Here is a 15146-nt window from a genome sequence, read left to right as displayed (position 1 = left end):
AGTTCAGTTTGTCACTCCAAATGTCAAATTTCTTATGTGTAAGTTGAAGGTAACATTGGAATTCATTCATTCCTTAAATATTTGCTGAACACCTTTTACATGTCAAACATGTTATTAAGTGCTGGGGATACACTGGCAAACAAAATAGGCATATTCCCTTTCCTTGTTGAGCCTACAATGTAATAAGGGAGGCAGAAGATAAACAATAATAAACACTTATACTTTCTGAAAGCAAGATTAGAATATATTCAATATTCTAGGTTTTTTCATGAACACTTTTATTTAACATTAACAACCACATAAAGTTACTTGAAGTAAGCTTTTTGAAATAGCGTCTTGTATGTATTGAGTACTTACCAAGTAATAAGAATTATGAAATATTATCTAGACTTGGCTCTTGCCTCTAAATATATAGAACTCATTTTCCCCCTCCCCTACCCAGCTGCCAAAAAAAAAAACAAAAAACAAAAAAAACACCCAGACACACAGCTGTTTCTAGTGGGTGTGTGGTTGTGCCTTTGTTTGCTTTTCTAGCCCTTGGTGATTGTGAACTGGTCTGAGGGGTGACGGATGGCTCTGGATGCTCTGTAAGCAGCTGCTGTCAACTTTTCTATACCATAAAAACTTGCCATTTTGTGTTTCACTCAAATACTGATATTTTCTCCTCTTCTTTTTAAAATTAGTTTCAAGAATGTGAGTGAAATCTTACCACATGTTGAATATTCCTAACCTGAAAGTCCAAAATCTGAAATACCCCCAAATTAGAAATTTTTTGAGCACTAACATGACCCTGAAAGGTCACACTCATTGGAGCATTTAGGATTTCAGGTTTTTGGATTGGGGATGCTGGTAAGTATAATGCAAATATTTCAAAATCCAAAAAAGGCCAATATCTGAAATATTTCTGGTCCCAGGTAGTTCAGATAAAGCATACACTAAACGTGGAGTCTCCTGATCCAACTAGTGAAACATATTACCTATTGACCAAAGTTTCTGCTGAGAACCATCAAAAGGTGAAAGGATCTGAAGGGCCCAAAGACAAAGGAAATTTCCATGGAAGATTTTATAGGAAAGTGGGGAGGATGTGATTCTGGAATCCTTGTCCTGGGTCCTCCCCTCCCACTGAAGGATGCTGAGGAAAAGAACATGTAACAGTTTCTGTCACTCATTCCCCTGCTCTTACTCCTTTTTCTGTAATTCTGTCTTGATGTTTTTCCATTATCTTTTTTTGGGGGGAGAATCTAAAATTGTGTGTAACTTAGTGCAAAAGGAGTTGTTGAAATGACCTTTGGCAGATGATGGATTGACTAGTTCAGTCCTTTGCAAGGTTTGTGAAGGGATCCAGCTGTCTCAGATTACCATGCCTAAATGTGCATTTTCCAAGGTTGTCAGTGATTGTAGTGAATTTGAAACTGGCAGACAAAGTGAAGTGTTTCCCACTGAATAAGGCATTGTTGAGTTTGCTTTGTGTTCAGAGCTGTCGGGAACAACCATGAGATTGACAAAACAAGATGTAACAGGTGCTAGCAGTCCCAGCTAAGCATTTTGTTATTTTGTTGGATTTCAGACTGATTTTAAAGTTTTTCCAGTAGCACATGCTCATATCATGTATACACACAAATACACAGAATTTGAAATTTTAAGAAACACAAAGTCTTGATATGAAGAATAAATAGAAGTTAAAGCAGGCATTTCACAACCCATTTTCAGATGTTTGAAGGATTGTCAGTGGAGAAGCAGCAAGTTGATCTTTTATGACAAGAAGGCTGAATCTTCTGAAGCTAAAACAAAAGCCAAAAAAAGAAAAACAGTCCCATGACTTTCTATTCAGTATAAAGAAGGATTTTCTAATGGATAGAACTCTACACTCTCCTCCTCAACAGTGAAATCATTTGCCTTTAGAGGTAAAAATGTCCCATCCCTGGGTACACTTAAGTAGGGACTGAATGGCTGTTTGTCTCAGATGTTTTTAAAGAATTTTTCTGTAGAAGAGACAGATACAAGGTTAAACAAGATGCAGTCATGTATTCATTTGGTCACTCAGAAAATATTTTTTGAGTGCCTAGTATGTGGCAGGCCCCGTGCTAGTCACTGGGGACACTGCTGAGAACAAAACTGACAAAATCCCTGCTTTCATGAAGCCTACATTTTAAAAAAGAGTACTTGATCACTGTACCTTTTTAGACAAATAAGCAAGTTAAGCTGCACGTGGTGACGCACACCAGTAGTCCCAGCTACTCAGGAGGATCCCTTGAGCCCAGGAGTTTGAGGCTGCAGTGAGTTACTGTCATGCCATTACACTCCAGTGACCGAGCAAGACCCTGACTCTAAAAGTAAAAAAGAAAATAAATAAACAAACAGGATGATATGCTAGGAGTAACTGAGTGGTATGGGATTACTTTTCAGTTGAGATCTGAAAGATAAGGAACCAGTCTTCTAGTGACATGTCTCAACACTAAAATTCTGAGTCTATGATAATTTTGGGAACCATGTCTGCCAACTTTGTGATATCCAGTGGTAAAAACCACTGCTCCTAGAAAATTCTCTTATATGCCTTATGTTGTACTTAGAGACTAGAATTTTTTTAACCTAAAGATAGACTTTAGAACTTGTTAAATCAGACGACTCCTCTTAGCAGAGAGGAAGCTGGTCTCCAGGGAACTGTGCAGAAGAGGACTGGAATCTGGGTCTTCTGATGTGAAATATAGTGCTCTTTCCTCTCTTCCAAGCTCTTGACATCCTCTTGCTCAGTGTCATTCTAACAAGAAGGGTGACAACATCACACTTTTTTTAATGTAACACTTAACAAAGCTATTTGGTATTCATTATCTCTTTCAAGCTTCTCCCAACTCTGAAAAATCAGCAGCTTGAGGCATCAAATATTGTTTCGCCTTATGAGCATCAAAGTTCCCATTTTGCAAATGAGGAAACTTAGATCCATGTAAGTTAAAGGACTTTTCTAGAAAGGTTAAGTGAATAGATCAAGCAGCAGCAGTCAGGTATTCTGACTCACGGATTAAAATCTGCTTCTTCCATTATGCTACAGAAAAGTAAATCAAGTAGTTTGGAAAAAGAGATGAATGGTAAATGGAACTGAGCAGGAAATCAGATAAAGGAAAAGACAGGTTTATTGTGACTCTGCTGGTCAGTTAAGACTGCTTTTCATAGGATTATACCTTACACTATCCCTGTAGCTGGTTTAGTTTCACCATATTTCAAAATGTGCTAGTTATTTTTCAGAAACTAAGGCCTAGTTTATTTATTAAAAAGAAACACAAATATTAACCTAATCTCCAGTATGTCTACTGTAATAGGAAGTAGGTAGGTAAGGATCCCATCTAATTAGTAAATATTTATCCAGTGCTACCCAGTGTTGGCAGTAAGGGTATAAACTTTGCCCTCAGGGACTCCTTTACTAATAGGAAGAAAGAAAAGTAAAAGTGCAACGGAAACACGTAGAACTGGGCACAGGAGAGTGTGGGCTGACATCAGTGTCAGAGAAAGCGTGTCAGTTGTTGATTACTGTTTAATAAACTACCCAAAATTAGTGACTTAAAATAACCATTTATTTACTCAGGATTCTGTGGGTCAGGAATCCTAGCAAGGCTCAGCCATTCTATGTGGCATCAGAAGCCTCTCATGAGGTTGCAGTTGCGTAGTGGTTAAGGATAGAAGATCCAAGATGACTTCATCTGCGTGTATGGTGCTTTGGTGGGGATGGCCAGGAGTGTCTGGGACCCACCTCCCTGCTTTCCCTCCTCTCCCATCTTCCCTTCATGGCTAGTTTAGACTTTCTTTGTGGTGCCTAATGTTCTAAGCTGTGATTGCAAAAGTTACAGATCCATTAAGGCCCAGCCTCAGAAATTACACAGGATTGTTCCTGCCACATTCTGTTGATCACAATGTAGGTTCTTGATGATGAAGCAACAAGGTCACATTGCAAAAGAGCATCTTGGGCTGTAGATTGGGTTAAGGCCATCACTGGAGGCACAATACATTTCAGAAAGCTTCCTAGAAGTGCTGGTATCTAAGCTAAGTTTTGATGAATGGGTTAAATTTGGAGGACAGTGTTCCAACAAGAGCGGCAGCATGTACAGAGGCCAGAAGTATGAGAATATCAACTGTTTATGACTCCCTTGACTTTCAAATGTCTAGAAATAGAAATGTGAGTGAAGTTGAGCTCAATAGACTAGACCCCAGCACTGATGTTTTCTCAAATACCCACAGCTGCATGACTTCAGAGAATGGTTTAGAACTGGAAGTCCCCAAAGCTAGGTCTCTAAGAAACCATTGTCATGATTAGGGCTGCCTGCTGTCAGAGGACACAGGTCAGCATTACACAGACTTTTTAAGAGGATGGATGTCATTTCTTAATTCTTATGAGGATTCAAATGACTGTTGAAGTAAACACATGAGATGGGGTTTGGGGCAGTTAACTCTAATCATTTTTTTTAAATTTTTATGGGGGCTGGGTGCAGTGTCTCATGCCTGTAATCCCAGCACTTTGGGAGGCTGAGGTGGGTGGATCACTTGAGATCAGGAGTTTGAGACCAGCCTGGTCAATATGATGAATCCCCTAAAAATACAAAAATTAGCCAGGTGTGTTGGTATGCACCTGTAATCTGAGCTACTTGGGAGGCTGAGGCAGGAGAATCACTTGAACCTGGGAGCTGGAGGTTGCAGTGAGCTGAGATTGTGCCACTGCACTCCAGCTTGGGCAACAGAGCGAGACTCTGTCTCAAAAAAAAAGTTTTATGGGTACATAGTAGGTGTCCATATGCATGGGGTACATGAGATATTTTGATACAGGCATGCAATGTGTAATAATCACATCAGGGTAAATGGGGTATTCACCTCAAGCATTTGTCATTTCTTTTTGTTACAAACATTCCAATTATACTTTTAGTTATTTTTAAATGTGTAGTAAATTTTTTTATTGTAATCACCTGTTGTGCCGTGAGATACTATAATTTTATTCATTCTAACCTTATTTTTGTACCCGTTAATCATCCCCACTCTTCTCCCCGCCAGCTACCCTTCCCAGCCTCTGGTAACCATCATTCTACTCTCTATCTCCATGAGTTCAATTCATTTAACTCTAGTCTTTTTCCTCCTTGGCAACCTTTTAATCTTTAATAAGAAATAAGTCCTCTAAATTCGTCATAATGGTTAAATATGTGAAAATGGTAGCTACTGATCAGTCTAAGCAGTGATATGTAAGAGGGCCTTGTCAGTTAAGACCGTCAGTTCCTAATACTGAAGAGTTTGTGTACCGTGTTCATTAAGGTACTGTGGCATAGAAACAAGCAAACCAGGCACCTCCAGGTTGACCAGACTCCAGGAGAGATCAACATCAGGGGATATATCATAATCAACAAGTGCTTATTGTCAACCTACTGCAAAATGCTATTTCTGGTGTCATGGAGAACATAAAAGTTTATGATTTATACTTTGCCCTTAAACAAGTTAAAATGTGTAAGGCACTAGAAACACAGGAAGATGCAGAACACTGGTAACTGTCACCGGGGAGGGTGTGATACACACTGCCCAGTGAAGGGTATGGACAGAGAGTGGTATGAAGTTTGTCCACAAAACTGTGGGTAGAATCTTCTGGGATTAACTCCTGACAGAAGAGGAGAAGAGGAGGAACAATTTGAACCAAATCCTGGAAGAATAGGTCAGCTAGAAATCTATCTACTCATCTGTTGCACCATCTCAGGTTCCAGATAGGAAAACTACCCTCAGTGTTGCATTTTGAGCTATGCGAACATTTGAAGAACTTTCATTTTTCAATTAGGGAAGTAAAATGGTTGCTTTCATTGATCATGGCTAAACTTTATGTCTCTTTAACTCTAAGTCTCTCACGAATTTCCCCTCAGTGCACAGAATACCATGGAAAAATACCTTTGCCATTGTTTTTAACTGACTTTTAGAGATTTAGTTAGGTACCCAGATATTTTCATTAGTATTGCTGTGAGTAGAGCTATTGATGGAAATCAACATGGAACAGTTAAAGTGTCTGTAAAGCTACAAAAGTGAGTATTTTTAAATTGAGGGGTTTTTCCCCTTTTTTATTTATCAGTTAGCTGCCTTATACTTACTATGGCCTAGATGAAATTGTATATTCCATTTAAACACAGTATGTAACCAAAAAGTTACTCAGCTAGGGTTTTTGGTCTAATGTAGTATAAACAGATTGATATACACATACACAAACATAAACACATGCATATATATACGCACACATATGCTTATATATACATAAGTATACACATATATACACACGTATGCTTATATGTACATAAGTATATACGTATATTTATGTATATACACACACACACACACACACAAGAAAAAAAGAAAATGATGCAAGTGAAATAGCATATGGGAGAGGAAGGAGAATTATGTGTTTTGGGACAGCAGGGTTAGAAAGACCAAGGAACATTTAAAGATTCAAACAATAGCATTTAGCCTGAAATCTACTTTTTATCATCTTTACCCAGCCATCAGAATGAAGAAAGACAGTGTCCAGCTGTAGCAGTAGTTTGGTAGCAGGAGAATTAGACGTAAAGGTACCAGTGCCTGAGGGGTGGGTCATGAATTAATAATTGCTATGTGGCGGATGAGCCCCGTCAGAAGAGCTGAAAATGAGGAAGTTGCCTTGCAGAGCGCTATCAATCACTCAGTGACCATAACTTCCAGTAATTAGTGTATTTTATGGGCCTTTGCTTCAGTGGCTCGAAAGCACATATGCTCCAGTCACAGCTAAACTTTGCCGGAGTAATATTCCAGGATGATTTATCCTCCTGCTGCACTGGGATATAACCCTATATTAGGTGAAGATTGTGAACTAAGCTGCAATAAAGTGTAAGTTTAGGTACAGTTTGCCCAGGTTGAGACCTCAATGTATCACGCTTTTCAGCATTCACGGTTAGGCTATAGCAGGCAATCATTTTTAACAGTGAAACAAATAAAGCAATTAAAGGAATAGCATTAGGATATTGTACTTGTGAATTACTGTTGCCCTGTCCCTGTTTAAGTGTCTACTATAATAAGCTCATTTCTTCTTTTTTTTTTTTAACATACTCTGTTAGAAACATTTATTTGTTTTTTGTTTTTTTTAAGTTTCAGGGTACCTGTGCAGGATGTGCAGGTTTGTTAATAAATATTTGTCTGTAATGCTGTCTTTTCTGCCTTATTATTAATAATCTGGGACAGAATGCGGGACCGTCTGAATGGTAGATAAGTGCTTGATTGATTTATTTGTGCTACTGTTTGGGCTCCTTAAGTAAGTTTATATCAGTGGACTTTGGTGAGGACAATAGTTGTTTTTTGTTTTGTTTTTAATATTGGCACCCGTTAAGGAGCACTCCTGATGGGACCCTCACATTTAGGCTCTTTCTACACAAAGAAAAAGACATTACTTACAGGCTCTCAGAGTACTTGGCACTTTTGGTATAGGCATAATGAGTTATTTGCTGTGGCTCACCCACTGCACTAGAAGTCTATGAAGTCTTTGCAGACAGGATCCTTTACCATTGCCAAAGCATTTGCAGAGCCCAGTGTTCCTAGGCTCTTAACAAGCTTTGCCACCAACTTACAGTATGATCTTCAGCAAATTAATTAAGCTACTGGTGCCTCCATTGGGCCATAATTCTGTTTGCATTGAAGAAATCCTTAGAGTTTATAGGAAAGAGTTTGTGAAAATAAGTATAAATTGAATAAGGAAAAAATATATGTGATTTCACTGTATTCTCTTGAGAGTAAAGTATGTCTTCATCACTTTTAATGATGGTGTCTTTGTATTTCCTTAAATAGACACCGGTGATAAGCTAATTTCACAAGTGTAGATGGAAGAGTGTACACAGTTTGATGCTTTTGTTACATTTATTATCCCATCTTTAATTTGCATTGTATTATAATATGCAAGTAAAACAATAATAATAAAACAAACTAATTGTCTTTAATTAAAGTGAATTAGATTTTGATTTTAATATATTTGATGTAGTGAGTACTGATATGTGGAGGGTCCCAAAGGTTATTAGGGCATGTTTCTGTTAGGCCTGATGGTGTTAGTAATAATCCTCTTCCTCGTAGTTCTAGACATGAACAAATATGTCACTTCATCAGTCTCTGTTACTCGCACTTATGCCCCTCCACAGGGGTTGCAGATTCCACAAGTTATCAGCTAATGGCGTTATACATTAAAAATTGAAGCTTTCCTCACTCTGAGGCCTTTCAAGGCTTTGTTCTTAAGCCCCAGACACTTTGGAGTGCAGCTGCAAACTATAGGCAGAAGATTAAATTAATTTGTAACTCTTTTTTTTTTGGTCCTGCATTACTAAATCCTCCACATTTAATTGAAACCCTACTTCAAGACGCTTTGTGTTTCTGTGTTCTTTGTTGTCAGTTTAACCTACAAAGCACTTTAACACTGGTAAATTGCTGTTATATCCTTTGGATTGTTTTTAAACCATTCAGTAAGAAAACAGTGAAATTGATACATGGGGCGAAAAAGTAAAATCTTAGAGTAGATTTTGAGGTATTTCATATTTATTATGGTTCTTTACCAGCATAGTTCCAGATGATTTAAACTCTCTCTCTAGGACTGTGTAAATTGGTCTTGGGATGAAATCTCACCTAGGGAATTTTATGTAATCCAGTAGTTAAGTCTGATTTTTTAAAGTTTCCCTGTGTCTGAGTGTTCCAAAGTGACTGCTGCACTTCTATAAAATGAAGATTTAACTGCAGCGCACAATCTAAATGCAAAATCCTTAGATGGAAATTTAATTGTGTAAAATGTGCACAAGGTAATTAAGAACAAATTTTAGAACATTTCAGACTATAAAGTTGTCCTTCAGCTAGATCACTGGCTATATTGAAAATGCTTATTTTCAATTTGTAGTTATGTCGAGAAACATAGAATATGTCTAAATTAAGAATAAAAAAATCCAGTGCTCTTCAGTAGAACTGTAAATTTAAAACTACTCCCACAACATAGTTGATAATTCTAAGTAGGAGACTTGATTATTAAAAACATGTCTTGAATTTGTGTCCTGCACTTGTTTTCTGGCTACAATGTTTGTTTTCTCTTTACCATTTATGATTCTGTGACAATAATTATTTTTATTATCAACAAAAGCCATTCTGTTGCTTTATCAATAAATAACTTCTTTTTGTTAAAATACAAAGGTCTTTATCGTGTTATATATTTGGCAATTGTTATGACCTCTCTTTCACACACAGACACACATACAAATATATTTGTTATTTAAATTATAAAATCCAACATATTCAAATGCTGCTAACTGAAGAGCATTTTATAGACTGTGGTTGGACAAGTCAAAGGTCAATAAGATGACACTAAGGAATAGTCCTATTTTTAGAGTGAGATGTTAGTTGTTTACTGCTATTTAAGTATATCCCCAACTGGTAAACACTTCAGACCATTCTTTTTCAGCCTTTTACGTAATAAACATCCCACAACAAACAGAGGCTTCAGCAGTTTGCTAAATCTTAAGTATTTGGAATTAAAGTGTACTTTTTAATTTAACGTTAAATAGAATCCCTTATCTCTACCTCCACCCCCTGGCCCCAAATAAATAAAGCTTTTCCAAATCTTTTACAATGTGAGCTGCTCCCCTCCTGGGAATGAAAAGGATATGAGACTCATTTGATGAAGTGCTGGCACTTACGTGTGTCTACATTTTTCAGTACACTTTTTTTTAAAAAACTAGACTTAAGCTGCCTATATTACATGCTTCTTTTGTAAAGATGATAAAGAGAGCAGAGATTTCTATTGGCTTAACCCTAATCTATTTGCTTTGTTGTGATTCTTTTTTTTTTTTTTTCTTTCCTTTAACTGTTAACCTATTTATAAATCTAAATCTACATACAAAGGTCATTGGTTGGCTGAACTTAAACCATTTTACTCAGTAAATTTAATTAAGAAAATACAGTGCAACTCATAAGCAAATGAGTTTTTTCCTAGTTTTAAACCAAACCACCCTCTTGAGTGCTGATTGCCTTGCCCGACCCCTGGTGATACAGAAACAGGCAAAATTAAAAAGGACATTAAAGCTTCATTAAATCTGAAACACATTTAGTACAGTGACATATCTGCAGGCCATTTCAGAGAAGATTACATACTCTCTTTTGTAAGTTTCCTAATTTATAATACCTTGACAATAAAAACTGGGGAAATGCAAGTAGATTAATAGACCAGTAGGAGTAAAAGATACAGAATGGCCCCAGGTCTGCCTGTGTGTGAAATATTCACTTGGAGCATATGTGCTTCTTCTTCCCCATAAGGGTCCCATGTTTATTTTGACTTTTGACAGCCTCATGGAGAACTCGTTCTTTTTTTTTTTTTTTTTTTTTTGAGTTAGGGTCTCACTCTTGCTCAGTCTGGAATGCAATGGCATGGTCAAGGCTCACTGCAGTCTCTGCCTCCCCGGGTTGAGGTGATCCTCCCACCTTAGCCTCCCAAGTAGCTGGGACTGCAAGACACGTGCCACCACACCCCTCTCATTTTTGTAGAGAACTCGTTTTTCATGCAGCCATATCTACTAAGAAACCGTTTTCTTTTTTACCTCCTCCCAGTAGAACATGATAAAAAGAGTTCTAGAGCCTGACTGTATGTTTCCTTGTACTTTTCTGTAAGACAAATAGTGTGGAACATAAACACTGTAGCTGCATTAGACCTAGAAGGATAGAGGCATACATAGAAGGCAGGAGTCCTCTCCTGGGGCCTTAAAATGACTGCTTTTAGTGCCAACCTAATAGTGCTCTTGCCTGTTTTCACTGGCATGGATTCCCAAGTCTTTCAACAGCCCAGTGGTGACACTCTATAAGAGAGGAAGTGATTGTCACCATGCTGCAATTGCAACAGTACCTACTAGTTAAGATCAAAGAACCATTCTCTGTCTTCTGACTCTAAAGAGGTCAGACCTGCAAGATGTCTTACAAGCAGTCCTCCCAGGAACGTAGTTAAAAGGTAGGACTGAGGTTCCACGAGATGTCAGGAAATAACACTGAAAGCAAAACCAGACCCATGAATGATGAGTTCACCAGTTCAAGCACTGGCATGTGTTCCCAAGCAGACTGGTACAGAGAGGCTCCCAGCTGACCAAAGTGCACTAAATTTTCTCTCTGTTGTCTTGCATGGCATTGTCTTACAGAGCAAACAAATCACATCAGCCGTCCTTTTTACCTGGTACAGTCATGACAGAGAGGGCCAAGTAGATGAATGCACCTTCCCAAGTTGGCTGGAGCCTGGCCTCTCCGTAGAACCATGACCACATGCAACTGGAAGCTCTGTGTTGAATCGGGAAGAATTCACATTTTTTGCTGTATCCCACTCCCTTTTAAGATGTCCGTTTACCATTGCTTAATTCTTTAAATTGCAAGAACCAATGGTCAGTGTTGGCACCTGCCAGCTAATTTAAAACTTGACTGTATGTGTGTTGGGCAAGTTTCCTCTGTCTTTAAGCCATGTGAACAGTATTCTTCCATGGTCCCTAATGACATGCTGAGCATATACCCAGGTGAATGGCACAATGTCTGTGGAAGGTCTTGAGCCAGAATGTTCTAAGTGTTTTGTAGTAGTTATTAAGCTATTAGCTTTTTTAGATGTGAGACTCTCCTCTTGCTGGTTTTCTAACTCCAAATGGAAGAATATGCAAAACTCATAATCCACAGATCACTGCGATACCTATACCTGTTAAGTCACTGCAGACTGTTGCAAATGCCTCGTTCACCCACCACAGTAGACCGTAGTGATTCCTCCTGAATCCGTGTGCACACTCTGATTGGCCAGAAACAAACTATTTTCAAAATGTAGGGCAAACCTACAAACCTGTATTGCGAGGAGGTGGGGTCGGGACAGAGGACAGGAGAGCTGAGTCCCTCCCCTTTCCCTCCTCATACATAGACAACAAACATAATCACACATAACTTAGAAAGGGAGTTTGGCAAACATCTAAATTTTCTTTCATCCCACCTTGTAATGTTTTTATTATGTACAGTGGAAGAGATTAATGATATCCATCAAATGAAATGATGATAGTATACCTATATCTTGAAAATCCATACACATATCAGTGTATATTTTGTGGACAAGACATGAGTACAAGGTAATGAAACTAGGTATTCTAAAACATACATATATACACATACACACACAAGCATATGTGCAAATGAGTGTTGACCTTTTCAAAGTAGTCACCTTATAAGGTCATAATGTTTATTCCTGTTACATGGCTATTGTTCATATTGGTTTTAGAACTTTGGTAACTTCAGCATCTTCATGTCTAAGCAACAAAATATTTAGTTTTTGTAGGTTGCTTTGGGTTTTGGTAATATCCGTAGGCTATTCAAACCTTAGTCTACAAATAATTTACATGATGAACAAGCTGAGGGGTATAATTTTAAATCCAAGATAAGATGCATACTAATAAAATGAAATAGGTATTCTGTTAATTGAAATAATTCTAAAACAATTACAAAAGGAGAATTCAGAAATGTTTGAGGAGAATTCAGAAATGTTTGAGCAGGATCAGTGTCTTTGAAATAAGTGCAGAACTTCTCAAGATTTAGAAAGGCGGTGTAATATGCGGGAAGGAACGCTGGATTAAGTTGCAAATCTTAAGGTCAGCTCCTAGGCCTCCACTTATTAACTATTTGGGAGCTACTTCAGTGGGACTCTGGGTTTTAACCTTTGAAGTGGGTTGATGCCCTCTTAGATCCATTAGTGTTAAAATCCCTGATGTTGTGATTCTGCTTTGAAAGTAGTTGCAAATACATGTAAATTATGTCAGGACTGAGGATGGGCCACATTATAAAATTGCAAAGTTTTGCCACTATTTTCTTTAAATAGGTTTTGGTATGTTTGTTAAATTTTATCTTTTTGGCCAGGTGCAATGACTTAACCCTGTAGTCCCAGCACTTTGGGAGGCCAAGGCAGGCGGATCACTTGAGGTCAGGAGCTCAACACCAGCCTGGCCAACATGGTGAAACCCCATCTCTACTAAAAATACAAAAATTAGCTGGGCATGGTGGTGCGCGCCTGTAATCCCAGCTACCTTGGGAGGCTGAGGCAGGAGAATCGCTTGAACCCAGGAGGCGGAGGTTGCAGTAAGCCAAGGTCATGCCACTGCACTCCAGTCTGGGTGACAGAGCAAGACTCTGGCTCAAAAAAACAGTTTGTGTCTTTTTGCTTTATATCAAACCTATTCCTGGTTGGATCATTTTGTTTTTACAGGTGAGGATTCAAGGATCAAAATTAAGTGACTGGCTCAGAAACAGAACAGTTTACAAATCAAGCTAGATTGGAAGCTTTCAGACTTAGACCTACAGTTCTGACTTCACAAGCTTGAAATGGCCATTTTTCCTACTAGTAGGTAGAAAATGGATGAAAAAACTTTAACAAATAGATGAAAATAATGGCGCAGTTTTCAATTTTATAATAATGTCCATTCCCCATTTCCTACGACCCTTCATTTATACTTGTAACTGAAAATGTTGTGGGTTAGTAACAATTAGATGTTCCCATTTTACAAGACAAAAAGCAAAGAGTTTTTACATCTCTGTCTAGAAGAAACTGTCGCACACATGTAAATGTGGATAATGCCAATACAACTGAGAATATTACTAAGGGAAACCACATAAGGATAATGTTTTGTTATTAAAATATCAGGGATGCAACATAGTCCATTGAAAATGTCCATTCTAAATACAGCTCTTAATGTAATTACAGCAATAATTTAGTTTGTACATTCGAGGTTGTGAACTTCTTTATATTTGCTGGATGCAGTTCTGAAATTTAGTACTTGTCTGTCTTAAGGAGATCTGCCCTGCATGCAAATCTATAACTAGACAAATATTATTTCCTTTCCCAGCTTGCTCTTGGGAGGTTTCCATATCCTCAGGTAAGATTGTTCATTACTGCCGTTTGCCACTGTGACATTCATTCCTATGTATGAAGGTGCAGGGAGCAATTGTGAACATTTGAGTCACATACAAATAAATCTGTCCTGTTAAATTGAAAAGTGATATCTTAAGGAGTCATTTAGAAATCTCTATTGATTTTTGATTTTTTAAACTCCTGGATTTTTTCTTCTTTGTTAAAGGTTGAAAGTGATCATTGTGCTTTTCCTTTGTGTGACATTCGGGATTATTTTTTTTCCTGGTCCAATACCATGTAGTCATTTTGAGGATGGAGGAGAGAGCCAGCCTTTTCTTGATACGCTTTTTAAGCTCTTAAACTCACTTAAAATTTTTTGAGTTAAAAGATTAAGACAAAGGGTGAAAGCATCTAATCTAGGTCATTATTTTTGCTAGGCGAATAGATGGGCCCCCAATTTTATGAGTATAATTTTGAACATATTATTTAAAAGTATTTTGCTCCTTCCTGTCTACATTTATAAGAAAACAAAACAGTCCATTATACTAGCATTGCTGACTCTAATCTTCATTAAAATTTCTTTAAGATTTTTATTATAGAAGGGTACTAGCACTAAAATATAAAGCTATTTTGTGGTTTGAAAATGATTCCCCAGTGTGTGGGGGAAATAAGTGAAATGTCTAGAGGGATGAAAAATGAATGGTTTGACTGTTTTCCTCTGGTTGATGTTCACTGTTTTTCTGGCATCTTGGTCTGTACAGGCCAAAGTGCCTGGAGGCATGTCTGATTTAAAGGTGGTGTTGGTCTCTGCTCTTTAAGCATCTATTAACTTGCTATTATTATGCAAATAAGTGTTGTATTACACATACTAATTTATGCATGGTTAGATTATGCAGATGCATCACAAACATGGTTATTGAATAATAGAATGGGGCTCATTCTCTCTACCATCTTTATAAGCAGTTTTAAGCAAATTCTCCTGGTACCAATGTGGACATTTAAAGACCCTTTACTCAATGAAATGTCTCTTTCGTATTCTTTTGCTTTCACAGTTAAAGCCATCAGATAAGTGGAAGAGAAACTGTCCAAGTTGTTAGGTTCAAGAGTGTTAGTCTCACTTTTCAAATTCATAGACTTTTTTGTGTAAATGTAATATTTTTCCCTTATAGAAAAAATCTAAAATGCAGTTGCTTGGCATGAATGCTGGCATTTAGTGAGATTTTAGTGTATATAGCCTTGCTGC

The 15146-nt window shown here is 37.7% G+C and overlaps 1 protein-coding gene across 14 annotated transcripts in view; it reads left to right on the top strand.

The window, feature by feature from the left end:
• MAP2K5 (mitogen-activated protein kinase kinase 5) overlaps positions 1-15146 on the top strand; it is a 274973-nt gene that overhangs the window by 166977 nt on the left and 92850 nt on the right. For 9 of the 14 annotated variants that reach the window (XM_021941778.1, XM_021941785.2, XM_021941786.2 and 6 more), the window contains exon 17: positions 13899-13928. The exons of the other annotated variants lie outside the window; for them this stretch is intronic. In XM_021941778.1, coding sequence (XP_021797470.1) covers positions 13899-13928 — 30 coding nt within the window. The remainder of the gene's footprint in view (positions 1-13898; positions 13929-15146) is intronic. 14 annotated transcript variants of the gene reach the window in all.

The sequence above is a fragment of the Papio anubis genome, chromosome 7 (genome assembly GCF_008728515.1).
Source record: "Papio anubis isolate 15944 chromosome 7, Panubis1.0, whole genome shotgun sequence".
Lineage (NCBI taxonomy): Eukaryota > Metazoa > Chordata > Mammalia > Primates > Cercopithecidae > Papio > Papio anubis.
This window is presented reverse-complemented; position numbering and strand designations above follow the sequence as displayed.